Below are 19,272 nucleotides of genomic sequence, written 5' to 3'. Positions count from 1 at the left end.
GGCAAATTTTTCGATGCTGTCTTATATTGTCTTATGTATTGTTATTTTTTTTTTTTTTTTTCAAATAGTTTTTTATTAAACTTTTTCAATTGTACAATCGGTCAACACAGGACTTTCTTGTTATGATTTATGTATTATATTATAGTCATTATAAACTTATGCCACTCAATATAACAATGCACCAGTTTTTTTTTTTTTCTAAAGAAATCCCAGTGGCTTAGGCTGTTTGATAGATCTGGAGCATTTTTAGAATGTAGTTAAACATCAGTCCACTTTAGTTGACTTTACACTGTAAATTTGTGCCACAATTTTACGGCAGGATGTTCTATTCAAGCCCATTTCCTGGCACCCAATACCCCCTTTCCTGCAAGCCATGCTCCCTTCTTATTAAGGCAAACAAAAAGTGTCTGAAACAGATGATAAATGTGTGACGTATTTTCAATAAACTACTTCACTGTATTAACTCTCGCTACTTTGCAGGTCAGAATTACTCCAACTCTATGAGCACTGCCTCATGACTGACATTGAATTCTGTGACCAACACAACGTGGACCAGTTGCTGTGGAAGAATGGATTTTACCAAGTTATTGAGAAGTTTCGCCATTTCTTAAAAGAGTCATTGGGTGAAAGTGAAGCCATCCGCAGACAGCTGCTCCAGGTTTTAGATGAGGTGAACATTCATGACGTTTTATTTACTCACTTTATACATTGTGCGTATATACAGTAACCCCCTGACCTACGATGGCCCCGACATACGATCATTTCAACATACGATGGCCTCTCAGAGGCCATCGCATGTTGAAGGCAGCATCAACATACGATGCTTTTGTATGTCGGGGCCATCGCATAAACGGTTATCCGGCAGCGCAGACTGCTTCAGCTGCCACTGGATAGCCGTTTACGGTGCCCCGTATGGTCCGCTGACGATCACTTACCTGTCCTCGGGGCTCCGGTGCGTCCTCTTCGGGATCCCCTGCATAGTCAGCGCTCTCCATCGTCGTCATCACGTCGCTGCAGACGCCGTCCTGTCATCCAATTGGAGCGGCGTGCGTAGCGACGTGATGGTAGCGACGGAGAGCGAGGATGCCGGGGAAGCAGAGGCCTTGCCGGAGCGTCGGGGACACCCTGGGGACGCGGCGACAGTGATGAAAGGCGACATCCTGGGCAGCGGTGACGGTCCGGAGTGGCGGGGACACGTGAGTATAACCTCCAATACCAGTGGTCTACAACCTGCGGACCTCCAGATGTTGCAAAACTACAACTCCCAGCATGCCCGGACAGCCGTTGGCTGTCCGGGCATGCTGGGTGTTGTAGTTTTGCAACATCTGTAGGTCCGCAGGTTGTAGATCACTGTCCTATACTTTACATTGCACTGATCCCTCAACATGCGATGGTTTCAACAAACGATGGTCCATTTGGAACGGATTATCATCGTATGTTGAGGGACCACTGTATATACTCCTAATAAATTTATATACATACACACACATTATATATATATATATATATATATATATATATATATATATATATATATATATATATATATATAAAAAATTTTACAGTTGACCTTATACTTTTTATATTTTCTGCATTTCTTGCATTTTCTTTATAGTATACTTACTATGCTTTGCTTCTAGGGAACACTCTTTTTTGAAAGTTTGCTTCAGAAGCTGCAGGCAACATATCAGTTCAAGCTTGAGGACTACATGGATGGAATGGCTATTCGCAGCAAGCCACTACGTAAAACTGTGAGTTATGTATGCCCTCATGTGGCTGATTATTGTGTTATCACACTTTGAATAGATTTTTACTGTTTCGCTTGTTGTACTAGGTAAAGTTTGCTATAATCAGTGCCCAACGCTCTATGATATGCCAGGGGGACATTGCCCGCTACAGAGAGCAAGCAGCTGATACCTGTAACTATGGGAAAGCTCGCAGGTAATAATATCACACGAATGAATTTAGGATAAAAAAAAATATATAAAAATGTTTTCTTTAATTATGGTTCATTGTTGTCTTTGCAGCTGGTACCTAAAGGCCCAGCACATTGCACCCAAGAATGGTAGACCTTACAATCAGCTAGCCCTCTTGGCTATATACACGGTAAGTAGGCAGGAAGTCGACTTTTACCCAAGACTTACAGGGAATACAAGCTCTTAAAACCAACAGGCAAGAGTGCATTCAAAGGGCACCTGTCATGAAAGGTTCAACAAGAGTGGGCACTGAAAGAGTTCACGTACGGAAAACCACATAAAAAACTTTTAAAACCTTTTAAAGTGCAGCTACAGTAAGGAGACACTTATGACAATGATATGTGTAACTATCGCCTTGTGTGTGCTTTAACCCCTTAACCCCTTAAGGACTCAGCCCATTTTGGCCTTAAGGACTATTTAATTTTTACGTTTTCATTTTTTCCTCCTCGCCTTCTAAAAATCATAACTCTTTTATATTTTCATCCACAGACTATTATGAGGGCTTGTTTTTTGCGGGACCAGTTGTCCTTTGTAATGAAATAACTCATTATATCAGAAAATGTATGGCGCAACCAAAAAACACTATTTTTGTGGGGAAATTAAAACGAAAAACGCAATTTTGCTAATTTTGGAAGGTTTTGTTTTCACGCCATACAATTTATGGTAAAAATGACATGTGTTCTTTATTCTGAGGGTCAATACGATTAAAATGATACCCATTATTATATACTTTTATATTATTGTTGCGCTTAAAAAAAATCACAAACTTTTTAACCAAATTAGTACGTTTATAATCCCTTTATTTTGATGACCTCTAACTTTTTTATTTTTCAGTATAAGTGGCGGTATGGGGGCTCATTTTTTGCGCCATGATCTGTACTTTTTTTTGATACCACATTTGCATATAAAAAACTTTAAATATATTTTTTATAATTTTTTTTTTAATAAAATGTATTAAAATAGTAGGAATTTTGGACTTTTTTTAATTTTTTTTCGTTCACGCCGTTCACCGTACGGGATCATTAACATTTTATTTTAATAGTTCGGACATTTACGCACGCGGCGATACCAAATATGTCTATAAAAAATGTTTTTTACGCTTTTTGGGGGTAAAATAGGAAAAAACTGACGTTTTACTTTTTTATTGGGGGAGGGGATTTTTTTTTTACTTTTACTTTTACATTTTTAAAAATTTTTTTTTTACACTTGAATAGTCCCCATAGGGGACTATTCATAGCAATACCATGATTGCTAATACTGATCTGTTCTATGTATAGGACATAGAACAGATCAGTATTATCGGTCATCTCCTGCTCTGGTCTGCTCGATCACAGACCAGAGCAGGAGATGCCGGGAGCCGCACGGAGGAAGGAGAGGGGACCTCCGTGCGGCGTTATGAATGATCGGATCCCCGCAGCAGCGCTGCGGGCGATCCGATCGTTCATTTAAATCGCGAACTGCCGCAGATGCCGGGATCTGTATTGATCCCGGCACCTGAGGGGTTAATGGCGGACGCCCGCGAGATCGCGGGCGTCGGCCATTGCCGGCGGGTCCCTGGCTGCTATCAGCAGCCGGGATCAGCCGCGCATGACACGGGCATCGCTCCCATGCCCGCGGTTATGCTTAGGACGTAAATGTACGTCCTGGTGCGTTAAGTACCACCTCACCAGGACGTACATTTACGTCCTGCGTCCTTAAGGGGTTAAGGACACAGGGCATATGGATACACCCTTGCGTCATGGTACTTAAGGACCGATAGCGTACCTGTATGCCCTGGTCCCATTAACGGGGTTTAAAGCATGCTCACAAAGCTGAGCACACTTCATACCTGGTGGGTCTCGGTTGCTATGAGCAGCTAGGACCCACGGTTATTGCCGGACATTGCCGATCGGGCCGTAGCCCGGCAGTAATCCTTCAACTTTGATCGCATTGTCTAAATGCTGGGGTTAAAGTGCTGGTTACCTCAGCAGAGCTGAACAGGACTTCTGTGGCAAAATCACATGTCCCGATCAGCTAAGTGGGGGGTCCTTACCTTCCTCCTCTCCATCCGATCAGTGCTCTGGTGTTCCCAGCCAGCCATGGCAGGTTAGAGCAGCAAAGCGCTAACACTGGTCAATGCTGAGCCAAAGCTCAGCATTGAACAATGTATGCAATCAAAAGATGGCATGCTATAGCCCCCTATGGGGACAAAATAATTTTAAAAAAAAGTTAATAAAAGTAAATTAACCCCTTCCCTAATAAAAGTCTGAATCACCCCACTTTTCCTTTTAAAAAAATAAAATAAAATGATGTAATAAAAAATAAACAATCATTTATGGTACCACCACGTGCGTAAATTTCCGAACTATTAAAATATAAGGTTAGTTAAACCGCACTGTAGATGGTGTACGTAAAACAATGCCAAATCCAAACCTGTGCATATTTGGTCACTTAATATACCATATAAAAGTTAATAAAAGTAATTAAAAGTCCCATCAAAACAAAAATGGTACCGATAAAAACTACAGACCACGGTGCAAAAAATGAGCCCTCATATAGTCCCGTGTGCAGAAAAATAAGTTATAGGGTCAGAAGAGGACATTTTTAAGCATACTAATTTTGGTTAATGTAGTTATAATTTTTTTTTTAAAGTAGTAAACTAAAATAAAACCTACATAAATTAGGTATCCCTGCAACTGTATGGACCTGCAGGATAAAGATAAGTTGTCATTTTCACCGAAAAATGCACTGTGTAGAAATTGAAGCCCCCAAAAGTAACAAAATGGCATTTTGTTTTTCAATTTCACCCCCCCAAAAAAAAATTCTTTTAATAAATATATATATTTATATATTTTTTTGTTTCGCCATAGATTTGGTTGAAAAGTTATTAATGTCATTACAAAGTACAATTGGTGACACAAAAAAAAGCCTATATATGGGTCTGTTGGTGAGACATTGAACGCATTATGATTAGAAAGGGAGGAGGAAAAAAAACGAAAGTGCAAAATTAAATTAAGGCCAAAATGGGCTTGGTCCTTCAGGGGTTAAAAGGAACCATTGGACCAGAGCATTTTGGTAGTTTTTTTTTTTTGTCCCTTGAGTATCACATAATTTGATCATATAATTTGATTTATGATCTGCCTTCACTGTCCATAGTTATGCACCACTGGTACCATTATTAACAAACCTTTCGCACATATTTTTGTGTTGTTCAGAACATATTGTGCACAGGATTTTTTTCCCCTTTTCTCTCCCTCTTTTCTTTCATCCCTCTCTCCATCCTATTGTCCACCTGGACCTTCCCTGCTTCCTGTACCTTCCCTTTTTTACTTTCTTCCTTCTGTCCCCTCCCTATTGCCTTTTGTCCTTCTGTCTCTCTCTTCCTTCTGTTCACTTCCTTGCTTTCTCCCTTCTACCTTCCATCCCCTCCGTTCCTTTTTTCCCTTCTTCCTTTTATCCCACCCTTCCACTTACTTTTTTTTGCCCCTTCTATTCTTTGTTCCCTCCCTTCCTTTTTCACCCTTTTTCTTCAATCTCCTCCATTCCTTTTTCCCCTCTTCCTTCTCTCCCCTCCCTTCCCTTTTTTCCCTTCTTCCTACTGCCCCTTCCTCTTTCCCCTTCTTCTTGTCCCTACCTCTTCTTTTTTTTTTTTTTTTTCTAGACTTTTTTTTTTTTTTTTTTTTAATACCGAACTAAAATCACATGTGTTCTTAATAATCTAATGTATAGTCATTGTGTCACCTTGTACACTTACTCTATATTTTTATTTTGTACTTCTTCCTTCCTTCCTTGCAACAGAGGAGAAAACTGGATGCTGTTTACTACTACATGCGTAGCCTAGCTGCCAGCAACCCAATACTCACTGCCAAGGAAAGTCTTATGAGTTTGTTTGAAGAGACCAAGCGCAAGGTAAGATGCAGTGTCTTCCTAGGATGTGAAGCCCTGGTACAGGACAAGGAGCTTTATGTAAATTCACTTTCTATAAATGTTTCATGCGTGCAGCATTGGTTTTGTAAAGATTGCTTAATCTCTCCATTGTTAATCTATGCGGTCTTATTTCTGGTAAACTTTAGGCTGAGCAGGTGGAACAGAAGTCACAAAAGGATACAGAAGCAACCACTTGCCGTAATCCCACTGAAGATACCACTCGAGTGGAGATATGGATCCACCCAACACAAGGAGGTTATTCCAGTAACTTGAGCCCTGGGAATGATGTTCTGAAAAGTCTTAGTCCAAGTGAGGTAAGTTGTGATTACTGTATTTGTGTCCATTTAATGTGAAACATCTGACTCTATATAGCTTTAAATGGGCTCACTGGGGGACATTTATCAAAGGATTTAGACTGGTTTTTCCTGTCTAAATTTGTCACACCGAAAGTCGCAGTCTAAATATGTGCGACTTTTCTGCTTTTAGAGGATTTTTAGAACATGATGCATTCTAGTCTATTTTAGACAGAAAAATGCATTGGTGCTGAATTTATCAAAAGCGACTTTTCAACGACACGTCGCATCGGCTGAAAGTATGCTGAAATGTCAGATCATGTTGGAGCAGGTTTAAATACAGTCTAAAGCATAGATCCCTAAGTCCGTGCACAAAATTTATCAAGAACCCTGCGACTTTTGATAAACTAGGCGCACAATAGACCAGCCTAATCCTCTGTAGTTTGGTCTATATTGATGCGGGACATCTCCCCCACTGTGTCAGATTCAGAAACTTTTTATATGTTGTACATCTGGGAAAAACATTGACCTTTCTAATATACTTCATAAGAAAATTTTATTTCCTTTTTACAGAAATCATAGCTTAGAAAAACAGGGCTTTGTCCGAACTGAAGCACAGGCATAGACAAAGACCAGTAAGTGAGGGTGGTCTAGAACTACTCTGTGCTCTCTACTGTCTGATTAGGACTCCTCTGTGCTCTCTCCTGTCTGATAGGACTCCTCTGTGCGCTCTCCTGTCTGATAGGACTCCTGTCTGATAGGACTCCTCTGTGCGCTCTCCTGTCTGATAGGACTCCTCTGTGCTCTCTCCTGTCTGATAGGACTCCTCTGTTCTCTCTCCTGTCTGATAGGACTCCTCTGTGCTCTCTCCTGTCTGATAGGACTCCTCTGTGCTCTCTCCTGTCTGATAGGACTCCTCTGTGCTCTCTCCTGTCTGATAGGACTCCTCTGTGCTCTCTTCTGTCTGATAGGACACCTCTGTGCTCTCCCCTGTCTGATAGGACTCCTCTGTGCTCTTTCCCCTGTCTGATAGGACTCCTCTGTGCTCTCTCCTGTCTGATAGGACTCCTCTGTGCTCTCTCCTGTCTGATTAGGACTCCTCTGTGCTCTCTCCTGTCTGATTAGGACTCCTCTGTGCTCTCTCCTGTCTGATTAGGACTCCTCTGTGCTCTCTCCTGTCTGATTAGGACTCCTCTGTGCTCTCTCCTGTCTGATTAGGACTCCTCTGTGCTCTTTCTCCTGTCTGATTAGGACTCCTCTGTGCTCTCTCCTGTCTGATTAGGACTCCTCTGTGCTCTCTCCTGTCTGATTAGGACTCCTCTGTGCGCTCTCCTGTCTGATTAGGACTCCTCTGTGCTCTTTCTCCTGTCTGATAGGACTCCTCTGTGCTCTCTCCTGTCTGATTAGGACTCCTGTGTGCTCTCTCCTGTCTGATTAGGACTCCTCTGTGCTCTCTCCTGTCTGATTAGGACTCCTCTGTGCTCTCTCCTGTCTGATTAGGACTCCTCTGTGCTCTCTCCTGTCTGATTAGGACTCCTCTGTGCTCTCTCCTGTCCTATCAGACAGAGGAGTGCTAACCCACCCTCACTGGTCTTTGTCTATGCCTGTGCTTCTGTTTGGACAAAGGCATGATTGTATAAGCCATGATTTCTGGAAAAAAAAGGAATCAAATTTCTATATTAGAAAGTTTAAAGGAAATCTAGTAGTGCAGGTGATTCTGTAGTGCCCAGCCGTTGCTCCGTTATCACGTTTTTTCTTTTTATGTAAATGAGGTCCCTCTGGCATGGGCGTAGTTGGGACCAGAGCTCCAGGCATCCCATGTGATCTTCTGCCAGTCGGGCACTCCGCCCGGCTCATCAATATGCATAGCCTCCCTCCCTGCTCTCGCTGCAGGCTTTTGCCAAGGCACATCCGCCGCTTCCAGAGTACACCTGGAAGCGGTGTCAGTTTCAGCCTCATTCCCACAGCCATTAGTGAAATGTGAGGATGCACGAAGGCATGAGGGTGAATGAGGCTGAAATTGACACCACTTCCGGGTGTACTCATGCGCCATGGCAAAAACCTGCCACGAGAGCAGGGAGGGAGGCCATGCATATTGATGAGCCGGGCGCCCGCCCGGCAGAAAAGCATGTGGTGTGCCCGGAGCTCCGGTCCCAACTCCACCCGTGCCAGAGGGACCTAATTTACATTTAAAAAAACAGCAATAACGGCGCAACAGCTGGGCCATTCAGGACATTGTAAGTATCATCTTGATCAGTATCACCCGCACTACAAGCCTGTATGACAGGTTAGGGCGGGTGATACTGATGACAGATTTCCTTTAATGATTTGCCAAGATGTACAACATATAAAGTTTTTGTATCGGACAGTGCCCATTTAAAAGAACTTGTCACAGTGTGGTCTACTAAGGTATAGTACTCCACTCACTGCGCTCTAAATCGTTACTCTGTGGAGACATATAGTGTCACATGATCCCTTCTAGGCAGTCAGGCTTCTTTAAAAGGACCATGTGTAACTCCATCATGTGTACAGCATCACATGATTTAAGAGCTACTGACAGGGAACATGTGATGTTTAATGTCACAGCCCCCATAGTGTGACAGTTTTGGGAGCTGTTTAGTGGATGTTGTTCCTAATAGTGGAACTCTTAGAATAATGTAAAAAAAAATCCTTATTTTATAGGTCTACTAGCTTAATACCTGGTGTTGCCCGGTTTTTCCTTCCTAATCCTTGTTGGGGAGGAAAATAAACAAAGGAGGAAGCTTTTGACTTCATATCCCGTCCTCATATATTGTGGTCATATCCTGACCTCCTATCCCCGGCCCTCCTATCCCGGCCCTCCTATCCCCAGTCCATGGGACTTTAAACAAAAACCCCGACACTCACAAATTGGGGTAGTTAAGGGTTAAATTAACTATCCTATATTTTAAGTGGACATATAAGTAACATGTGACCAAGTATTATCGAAATATCTCCAGCCGTTTGGAAGTTATGCAGTAACCTATATTTCCCATTGACTTGTATGGGACTTTAAACATAAACCCCGCCCCTGGCAAATGGGGGTCAGTAAGGGTTAAATCACCTATCCTATGTTTGTTGTTGACATATATGTGGTGTCCCGGTACCGCATCCTATCCGGTACCTGTGTGTATAGGTCCCCATAGCCAGAGTCTCTAGGACGTGGGGGTCCTTATTGTCTAGTCCACCCCTAGTCACCTCTCATCTAGGTACTAGTTATCTAGTAATTATTTATATATATATATATATATATATATATATATATATATATATATATATGGTTAATTACCTGTACGGAGTGTAGCAGGACCTGCGGGTCACGTGATCAGGTAAACTCTATGGTTTTTATGCTTAAGGACCTTTGGAGGTCCCTGTGACATATTTCACCCATCACTCCCTGTGACGGTGAGTGACAGTTGCTTGGACCAGTAAAAGCGGCCCTGCCCATATAAGGGAGTGGCGGCCATTAATCTCTCACTTGTTCCCGGGCTGTCAAACGAGCAGGATCTGTGCAGCTATCTTCCGCAGTGAGTTAGGCCTCAGCCTTGCGGCAACGGCTGATCTATTCAGAATCATGAGTGTATCAATCCCTAAGCACTCTGCAAGATCACCGGACCTTATCTATCCCCTAAAACCGGACGGATCTTCGCAAATTACCCTAAATTCAGAGACTTGTATCAGAAGTCAAGGTCCGCAACAACTGTCAGTCATTGAACTATATAGAGACTGTATTCCTGAGACTTATTGTGCATTGGATGTACCGCAAGCCTTTAAGCAAAGTTTATCCAAGTTCAAGTTCAACTACCTTGTGGACCTTCAGTCATTTTATGCATGCACCTATCATTACTGGGAAGGGCGGCGATAGGCCGGAGAATTATCTCAGCATACTAGCCCTCAGCCTGGCATCACGAACTATAGGGTTAACCTTAAAGGGTAGCTCCCACCATCATGTTTTTTTTTTTTCTGTCCCTGCCTATTGCACTTCTATCCCTAACACCCTCCCTGTCTTTATTTTATTTTTTTTACTATTTTTAAAATGGCATTTAGTCTGCCTGGCAGAGTGCTCACTACCAGGCAGACTTCCCCAGCAAGCACCACGTCACTGATGCCTGCTGGGGCCGGCACTTCCGCCCTTAGTTCTCCTAACAGGGTGCCTCCAGCTGTTTCACCACTACAACTCCCAGCATGCCCTGACATCTATTGGCTGTCAGGGCATGCTGGGAGTTGTAGTGGTAAAACAACTGGAGGCACCCAGGACAGGAGTTTCATGGGGGAAGGAGTGAGCCAGGAGCCGATGCGGGAGGGACGGGTGCGGGGGAGACTCTTCCTGCCGCTCGGTAAGTAAACCCAAACAACCCCCCCGTACCTTGCAGCAGCGCCCCGCATCCCCCCCGCACCTTGCAGCAGCGCCCCCATCCCCCCGCACCTTGCAGCAGCTCCCCCCATCCCCCCCGTACCTTGGAGCAGCACTCCCCGCACCTTGCTGGAGCAGCCAACCCCCCGAGCCGCCCGCACCTTGCAGCAGGGCCGTCGGCGAGTGCGGGAAGCCGATGCGCAGCCCTGGCTGTTACTGCGCCTGCGCAAAATTTCGACTGATGCCCTGCCGGAATCAGTCGGAATTTTGCAGTGACGTCACTCCGCACTGCATTCGGCCACTAGGAGGGCGCCCCCTAGTGGCCGAATTTCAAATTGCTTTTAAAATGTTTTAAAAGCATTTTTTTTAATAAAAGTATATTAGAGATATGTTGTAGTACTTAAGTACTACAACATATCAAAAATTATTTTTCATGACAGTGCCCATTTAACCCCTCATCTACCGAAACAACACCCCAACTACCATACACCCCTCAAGGGCTACCACATATAAGTAACGTGTGCCAAGTTTCATGTTAATATATTTAGCCGTTTGGACGTGATGCTGGGACATACATATATACATACATATATACATACACACACACACACACACACACACGTTGAGTTTTATATATATATATATATATATATATATATATATATATATATATATATATATATATATATATATATAGATTATAGAGATTGATTATCTTTTAAGTAGCACTCCAAGCTATACTGAACAAAAGCGATTCTTTTTTTTATCTATTTTTTTTTTTATCCAGCTTTCCCATTACCCTTTGTGTTTCACAGCTCTGAACATCAGAAAAAATTCAAGAGCAGTTTGTATCTTTGACCTCTAGGTGGTGCTATTTTCCCACTTTAAAAGACTGCTTTATGTTTGCGTGACAGATACTACAGTCATGCTGTTAGGAAATTACTATTTATTACCCATCCATACATCATTTTTACTTAATGCTTAATCAGCTACTATAATTTCTGTGCATTTGTGTTTATTCTTAGCAAAAATGTAGGGCTTTTTTAAAACCATTTTAAAGTTCTTTAAGCCCTGGACTTGATTTTTTGTATTTACAATTACATTTTCTATTTTTAATTTATTTATTTTTTAGTTTCTGGTGTGCTCTGCACTACTACTTACCTGGACATGCATATAGAGTAGGATTAGTGCCCATTATTATTTACATGTAAGCTTGTTGCTGGTTGCCAGGCAATTGTCGTTTATTTGCTTGTGTACTGTTTTTTTTTTTTTTTTTTTACATTTTGTTTAGAGGAACTGCAGAGTGGAGGAAGTGAGGTGCCCTGTTTCATTGTAGCTGGTTAAACACGAAAACCACTTTCCCAGCATCTCGGGGAGTGCGACGTGACTTCCACCATGCGCAGCGCTTGGTGTGACTCACCAGAGCATACCCACTTCCTCCATAGCCACCATGCCATGTCTGTCCCCCTACACATTGACCTTAATGTGACTTGTTACGTTTGCCTCAGACCTGACTATAGCGCAGCTGTTGAACTGATGAAAGCAAAGATATTCTATGCTGAAAATGAGTCGTCGGACCAAAACTATATTTTTTCTATACCAAAGTAAAAATCCCAGTCATGAGCCCTAAATTGTTAAAGCTACAACATCATGTAAACTGAGAGTAGAGATGTTTGTTACCACTTGATTCACAGATTCATTACAAAATAAAATCCATTCAATACATCTATATAAAGTGGTTTTTACATCATGTTCATGGATTTCTGTAAACCATTGATAAATGGAATCGTGCAGTATATGACCTTTAACTCTTGACATTACAGATTCAGAGTACTTAGTAGTGCTTTAAAACATGACAAATGTAAATCCACACTGGCAAATCTACACCAAATACACTGCAGCTGGTAATGGGGCCGATATGTAAGTGACAAATCTTTGCAGTTAAATATTTTGCTGCAGTTCTTCCCCCAATGGATAAATTGACACTGCAGGTCAGTTTCATTGAAAATTGCCATCTGGATTTTACTGCGGTCTGTTAAACAAAAAAATTCTCATATGCAACATTGCTGTTCTAAAGTGTTCCTGTCATTTCTAAAAAAAAAATTTAAATAAACTTTTCACATGTCTGCACTGAAACCCCTGACTGATGAAAACTTTTGACATGTCCGCATGACTTGTCAAATTTTTCGGAAAAGACCGTAATACTAATATGCTGCAGTGTCTAAAAACAAACTCACAATGTCGCCATCCTTGGGAAAGTAGACTTAAAGCGTTAGGGTCATTTGTAAAAACTTTTGATGTCGCCCAGCCATGGATTATTTTTATGTTGACCAGACAAGACAAAAGTTTAGATCGCCTCCTATCTCAGCCAGACCTGCTGTGATTGATAGCTGGTGAAGTGCGTGGCACTGCTCTTCACTCCTTTACTGGCCGCCCCATCTGACTCTTTAACTCCATAGACCCATGCAGAGAAAGGGTCGGGTTTAAGTGAGAGCTAGGAAGTAGAGAGCGCACTGCCCCACAATTCACCCAGCTGTAACTCACGATCACAGGGGCTCTCAGGACTGAGACCAGGTGCAATCTAAACTTTTGACAAGTCTAGATGACCTGCGAACGTTTCTACAGACTTTCACACTGCCGTTGTGCCCTGTAGCTAAACGTCCTTTAGGCGCTTTTTTCCCAACCTTTAAAGGGCGTTATCGGGCACAATGGGCAGAAATGGGTCCAGATGGATCCCATTTACTATAATGGGGTCCTTTGGGTGCTGTTATTTTGTAGCGGGAGTAGCTGGAGAAAAATATTTTTTTCTCCCACTATTCCCCTGGGTTCCCTCGATGGCCGTCACACTGCCGTGACCTAACAGCAGTGTGAAAGAAGCCTAAGACGTTTTTAATCTGTCACCATAAAAATGCTACCTAATCTATTAAAATCAAGTTCTAGAGCAGGAGTAGCTGAGCAGATTGATATAGATATTTGTGGAAAGAGCTTCATTATAACTTGTTTGTTTTATTTTTTTAATACATTTTTTCCCTCTTGCTAGTTGAGCTCTTTTCCTATCTTCTACTGATTTGGTGATGTGTGTAGTGCATTGCTTTTTTTTTTTTTTTTTGATAGCTGGACAGACATGAATTTCATGTAGTTATTGTTTGGGTATTCCTTTCCCTTTACTCTGTTTACTGACTTTCTACCTACCTACCGGAAACCTTTTGAGAAACTTTTTTCTGTGTGTCTTATGTTTTGTTGTTTAGATCTCCCTTCCCCCTGGATGTCCATTCTGTGTCTGTCTCTCTGCTGGATGTATCCTGGATTCCCAGGGATCCTTACATCTCAGCTGCCTCTCTTCCTCTTGTTCTTCGTGTTGGAGGCTTAAAGCAGACTCTTGCTTGAGAAAGAGCAGATACAGAAATTTACGTCCAAAACTCAAGTATTGAAATTTCATCTTAAGACACAATTTCTTCATGGGGCTGCTGTGCACAATCCTTCCCTTATTTGGTGCCTTGTGCCTGCATGTAGAATGGTGCAGGTGTCAGACCGCAGGCGTGGCCCAAGGGAGGGTGGTTTTCAGCGTCTGTAACACCCCGAGAATGTGGGGGCATCAATCAGTTTCATTTAGGAGTTCTAACCCTTTTACTTGCTGTTTATATTTATATTTATCCTCACATTTTTGGCCCCTATTGCACAATGCTCATGTGAATGGATCACTGTCCTTCAGGCATTGGCTGGGATTCCATTCAGACGTCCATTCATGATGTTCACATTGCAGTGGCTCACATGACGGCTGCTGCAGCCACGGAGGTCATAAAATCCGGAGTTTTATTGGAAGTAGAAAACTTCATTAAAGGGTGATTTTAGTACATACCTGGCAGACAGTAATGGACATGCTTAGGAAGGATCTGCGCTTGTCTTGGGGCTAAATGGCTATGTCATGAGATTACCATAACACTGTGGCTAGCTTTTTGCCAACAAGTATTTCCTGCATGCAGGGATGTGGATTTCCTATCGCCCGACGCCCGGGACTAGCAGTTTTGGGCGCCGGGCAGGTGAATTTGTCCGGCCCTTAGCCCGGCTTCGGGAAAGCAGGGCCGGACCTGACAAGTTCGGCGGATTTGCAGTCTGTATGGAGCGGGCTGCCGACTCCTGCCCTCTCCATACTCTGCCGCCTGTGTCCTCCGAAGCAGAGCAGGGGAGATGAGAAGCTGTGTATGTCTTCTCTCCCCTGCTCTGCAGACGTGCGGGAGGAGATGAGGAGGCGTGGCTTCTTGCTCCCCGTGCAGATCTGCGTCCTCTGCCTTCACTCCCCCCAGCTGTAGCTTCGGAGAGCTGAGGGGAGGAGGCGCGTCTGCACGGGGAGATGCATGCGGCGCTCACGGGGAGTATGGAGCGGGCTCCGGACTCCTGCCCGCTCCATACTCTGCAGCCCCCGGCTGTTCTCCGTAGCCGGGGGCCGCCGCTAATAGCCAGCATGCGGTGATCGCCGCGGCTGGCTATTAACCCTTTAGATCGCCGCTGTCAAAGCTGATAGCGGCGTCTAAAGGGACATGTGACTGCTCCCTGGTGGGCTAGTGGTGTGGATCGCCCCCCCGCAGCGCGATCGCAGGGGGGCGATCCACTATGGAGGTAGCCAGAGGACTTACCTCTGCTTCCTCCTGTCCCGGCTCTGTCATTGATAGATCCTGGCTGGACCAGGCTCTATCAATGGATCACAGAGCACACAGATTAATAGAGTTCAATAGATCTCTATTCATCTGTCTGAGGAATCTAATGATTCCTCATATAAGTGTAATAAAGTGTAAAAAAAAAAAAAAAAAAAAAAAAAAAATGTTTTTATAAGTTTGAAAGACACACATTAACCCAGTGGTCTTCAAACTGTGCCCCTCCAGATGTTACAAAACTACAATTCCCAGCATGCCAGGACAGCCGTTGGCTGTCCGTGCATGCTGGGAGTTGTAGTTTTGCAACATCTGGAGGGCCACAGTTTGAAGACCGCTGCATTAACCCCTTTCATGTTAAAAGTTCAAATCACCCCCTTTTCCTATATAAAAACATGCAAACATAATAAAAATAAATATATTTAGTATCGCTTCGTGTGTAATTGTACAACCTATTAAAATATAACATTATGTATCCCGTACGGTAAATGTAAAAAAAATACCAAACCACAGATATGCAATTTTTATAATATTCCAGAAAAAAAAGTTAAAAAGCGATTAAAAAGTCAGATCAATGCCAAAATGGTACCGATACAAAAAACAGATTATGGCGCAAAAAATGAGCCCTCATGCAGCCTGGTATGTAGAAAAAAAATAAAGCTACAGGGGTTAAAAAATGACAATTAAAAAAATTTGAAAAAGTTCAGAATTAGTAAAACATGACGTAAACTATACTGGTATCGCTGTAATCAGGCGACCTAAAGTATAAAACTAACATGTTACCTCAACCACAAGGTAAATGGCGCAGAAAAGAAAACCACCAAATCTGCAAAATTATCTTTTACTATTTCAATTTCACTTCCCTTAATATATATATATTTTTTTGGTTCGGAGAATATGTTATTGAAAAATTAAAAGGTGTCATTATAGTAGGTAGTTATGGCTATTATAGGGCGAGGAGGAAAAAATTAGAGCGTAAAAGCGAAAATTGGCCCGGACAAGTGGATCGTCATGAGGGACAAGTAGATTTTGCTCCATTTTAGTCCCGTGGACAAGTAGTTTTTTATAAAATTTCCACACCCCTGTGCATGACTTTTCTTTTTTTGACTACAAATCCCACAATTCCATTTTCCTCCCTCCCAAACGTCAACTACCCCACCCATTGAAACATAAATGAGCTGCATCCATTCAAAAGACCTGTGGTTTTCAATCAGGGTGCCTACAGCTATTGCATTAGTTGCAGATTGATCTCTCTCCCACCAAGTGATCCCTCCATGCACTAAAACAGACAGGGTCCCGGTCATCAGCTGACTAGTGAGCCAGGTCTCGGCCGCATTGCAACCTGGGAAAAATCTGAGACAACAGTCATTTTGTATGCTGATAAAAATAAATATTGGGGGGAACATCACAGAAGAATTGTGAGAAAACAGTCACACACAGGTATAGACACTATATTATGAACTACACTAACTTTTCAGCCCCTGTAGCAGAGTCAAATAAAAATTCCAGGTATTCCTGGAATACCCCTTTAATGCTGAAAGCTTTCTTGCCCGGCACTTCATCGTCCCAGAGAATGCTGGGCTGGAACTTTTTTTTCTCTCTCATATGTAGCTTTAGTAGAACATTGACTGGACAGCAGATACAGTCTGCTCTATGTGCTACCCTTTTATAAACGCCCTAGTAAAATAAATATATCCTAAAATGTTGGCTGTCTCCACAGAGAAATGTGGGGATTGGAAGTCTTAGTTGCACACCACTGGCAGTATAATGCATAAGCTAGATTCTGAAAAAGCCTGTAGTCGTAGCTTCCTTATGTGTGATGGAGACTTCAATGTTGTGTGGGTCACTTTCAGTGCGCCATGATCTGCAGCCTTAAAATACGTAAGTCATTAAATATGTGTAGATCTACAGGAAGTTTCTCAGCAATTTATAGAACGAGCTTGGAGAAACGCGAGGCTAAACGCTTCTCCCTTCCCTTTGTTGCTGAAGGAGATTGGCTCCTTAGACTTACTATAGAATTCGGAGAAAAGTGCTCAGCCATGTGCCTCTCCCGGCTTTTTCCATCGACGATTGGTGGGGGTCAGGACACGTCTCGGCTACATATAAGACATTTTCCAAATGACAGGGATTCTTTAAAGTGCATCTGTTACCTCCGCACATGGTAGGGAGAAGCAGACCACAGCAGTTGGGGTATAAGGAGATAGAAAGCACCGTACCTTTTTGTTTACTGTGGCTGCAGATTGTAAACATCACCACTGTTTATTAATTTAGCTGAATGGTCCAGGATACAGGCGGAGTCACAGCGTAATGCCTCTTCCCTGCCTTGACCCACACAATCGATGTAGAGGACTCCATGCTGGGTCAGGGAGGATGGAGCGTGCCTCTGCAACTCCGCCTGCTCCTGGACTCTTTGGCTGAATTAAAAACAGCGGCCACAGTAAACAAAGATACGATCTTTCTTATCTCCTTATGCCCTACTGGTGGGGTCTGCAGCTCTGCACCTTGTACGGAGGTGGTGGATTCACTTTAAAGGGATATTCCCATCTGAACATTTACGACATGTATACAGGATATGCCATAAATGTTTGGTAGATGTGGGACCCGCACCTATCTTGAGATAAGAGGCCCCCTGACACCCTCTGCCCAGGCTGTGGCTGCTGGAGGTGGTCAGGCACAGTTGGTATAACTCTCATTGATGTTACAGAACATAGTTTGTGATCCTACACAGTTTATGCAATTTCTATTAAATGGGTATTCCATGAGAACTTTTTTTTTTCTTTTCTTTCTATGTCAACTGGCTCCAGAAAGTTAAACAGATTTGTAAATGACTTCTATTAAAAAATCTTAATCCTTTCAATAATTATCAGCTGCTGAAGTTGAGTTGTTGTTTTCTGTCTGGCAACAGTGCTCTCTGCTGACATCTCTGCTTGTCTCGGGAACTGCACAGAGTAGAAGAGGTTTGCTATGGGGATTTGTCTCTAAACTGGGCGGTTCCCGAGACACGTGTCATGAGAGTGCACTTAGACAGACAGAGAAGAACAACTCAACTTCAGCAGCTCATAAGTAATGACAGCATTAAGATTTTTTTTAATAGAAGTAATTTACAAATCTGTTTAACTTTCTGGAGCCAGTTGATATATTAAAAGTTTTTTTTCCTGGATAACCCCTTTAACCTCTATGGATGTTAGGAAAACTGCATAAAACTGGCTCTTTTCAGCTCTTGATACTCAGGGGGCCCTCAATCTCAAGGTAGGTGAGATCCCCATCTACACTTATGGCCTGCCCTTTGGATATGTCGTAAATGTAAATATAGTAATACTCCTTTAAAGGATTTTACACATTTTTATAGGCATTGACAGATTTTTCTTATATATTTCTTGGTTTCTTTTATTATATAGTCATACCATATTTTTTTAATTCTGTTTTACTCTATTTTCTTTGTTATTAAACAGTGTTTTACCAGCCGTAGAGGATGTTGTTGTAAGGCAGCCTGTACATTCTGCTCCTTAGAATGGCATGTGCCCATCCCAGCATGTGTGTGAGATTGAGAGCATGTCATTCATTTCCCATCTCCAGCCATTCGCCCCCACATCCCCAGGCCAGGTTATTTCAGCACCCGGGACTCCACTCCTTTCCCAGAATGTTGAAGGTTTTATTGTTTTGTCTTTTTTTTCATTTTTTCTTTCTTTCCCATGCAGCTGAACAAACGCTTCCTGCTCAGCTTCCTGCATGCCCAGGGGAAGCTCTTCACCAGGATTGGGTAAGTGTGCTGGATCTGTGTCTCATTTTCCGACGTTATGCATCTCTTTGGAATGTGAGCCTCTTTGCAGCCAAGCTGTGTTTATAGCTGAGGGCTCAGTGGGTGAAGCGCCCTCACTGCTCCCTTGACATCACTGCAGAGCGATGTTCACAGCTGGATGCGGGGATGTTGTGCCGCAGACCCAAATATCTCCACTTCTCTTAGCCATTTCATGAGTATTTCTGTCTCTAGACAAATATTATTCATGCTACATATCTTTGCAGATCTCACATCTCTGGGGCCATGGTTGCAGATAACGTATCAATTTCTGTGTTAG

At 42.8% G+C, this 19,272-nt stretch overlaps 2 protein-coding genes across 5 annotated transcripts in view; one reads left to right on the top strand and one right to left on the bottom strand.

Moving 5' to 3' along the window:
* SMG6 (SMG6 nonsense mediated mRNA decay factor) overlaps positions 1-19,272 on the top strand; it is a 260,985-nt gene that overhangs the window by 12,853 nt on the left and 228,860 nt on the right. For all 3 annotated transcript variants that reach the window (XM_056558716.1, XM_056558717.1, XM_056558718.1), the window contains 7 exons: positions 481-670; positions 1,641-1,751; positions 1,835-1,941; positions 2,028-2,106; positions 5,754-5,864; positions 6,029-6,196; positions 18,895-18,956. In XM_056558716.1, the coding sequence (XP_056414691.1) occupies positions 481-670; positions 1,641-1,751; positions 1,835-1,941; positions 2,028-2,106; positions 5,754-5,864; positions 6,029-6,196; positions 18,895-18,956 (828 nt within the window). The remainder of the gene's footprint in view (positions 1-480; positions 671-1,640; positions 1,752-1,834; positions 1,942-2,027; positions 2,107-5,753; positions 5,865-6,028; positions 6,197-18,894; positions 18,957-19,272) is intronic.
* SRR (serine racemase) overlaps positions 1-19,272 on the bottom strand; it is a 104,100-nt gene that overhangs the window by 46,270 nt on the left and 38,558 nt on the right. The gene's annotated exons all lie outside the window — the stretch shown is intronic.

This window comes from Hyla sarda, chromosome 2 (genome assembly GCF_029499605.1).
Source record: "Hyla sarda isolate aHylSar1 chromosome 2, aHylSar1.hap1, whole genome shotgun sequence".
NCBI classification, from domain to species: domain Eukaryota; kingdom Metazoa; phylum Chordata; class Amphibia; order Anura; family Hylidae; genus Hyla; species Hyla sarda.
The sequence above is the reverse complement of the archived record's forward strand: the minus strand, read 5'-3'. Positions and strand labels throughout refer to the sequence as shown.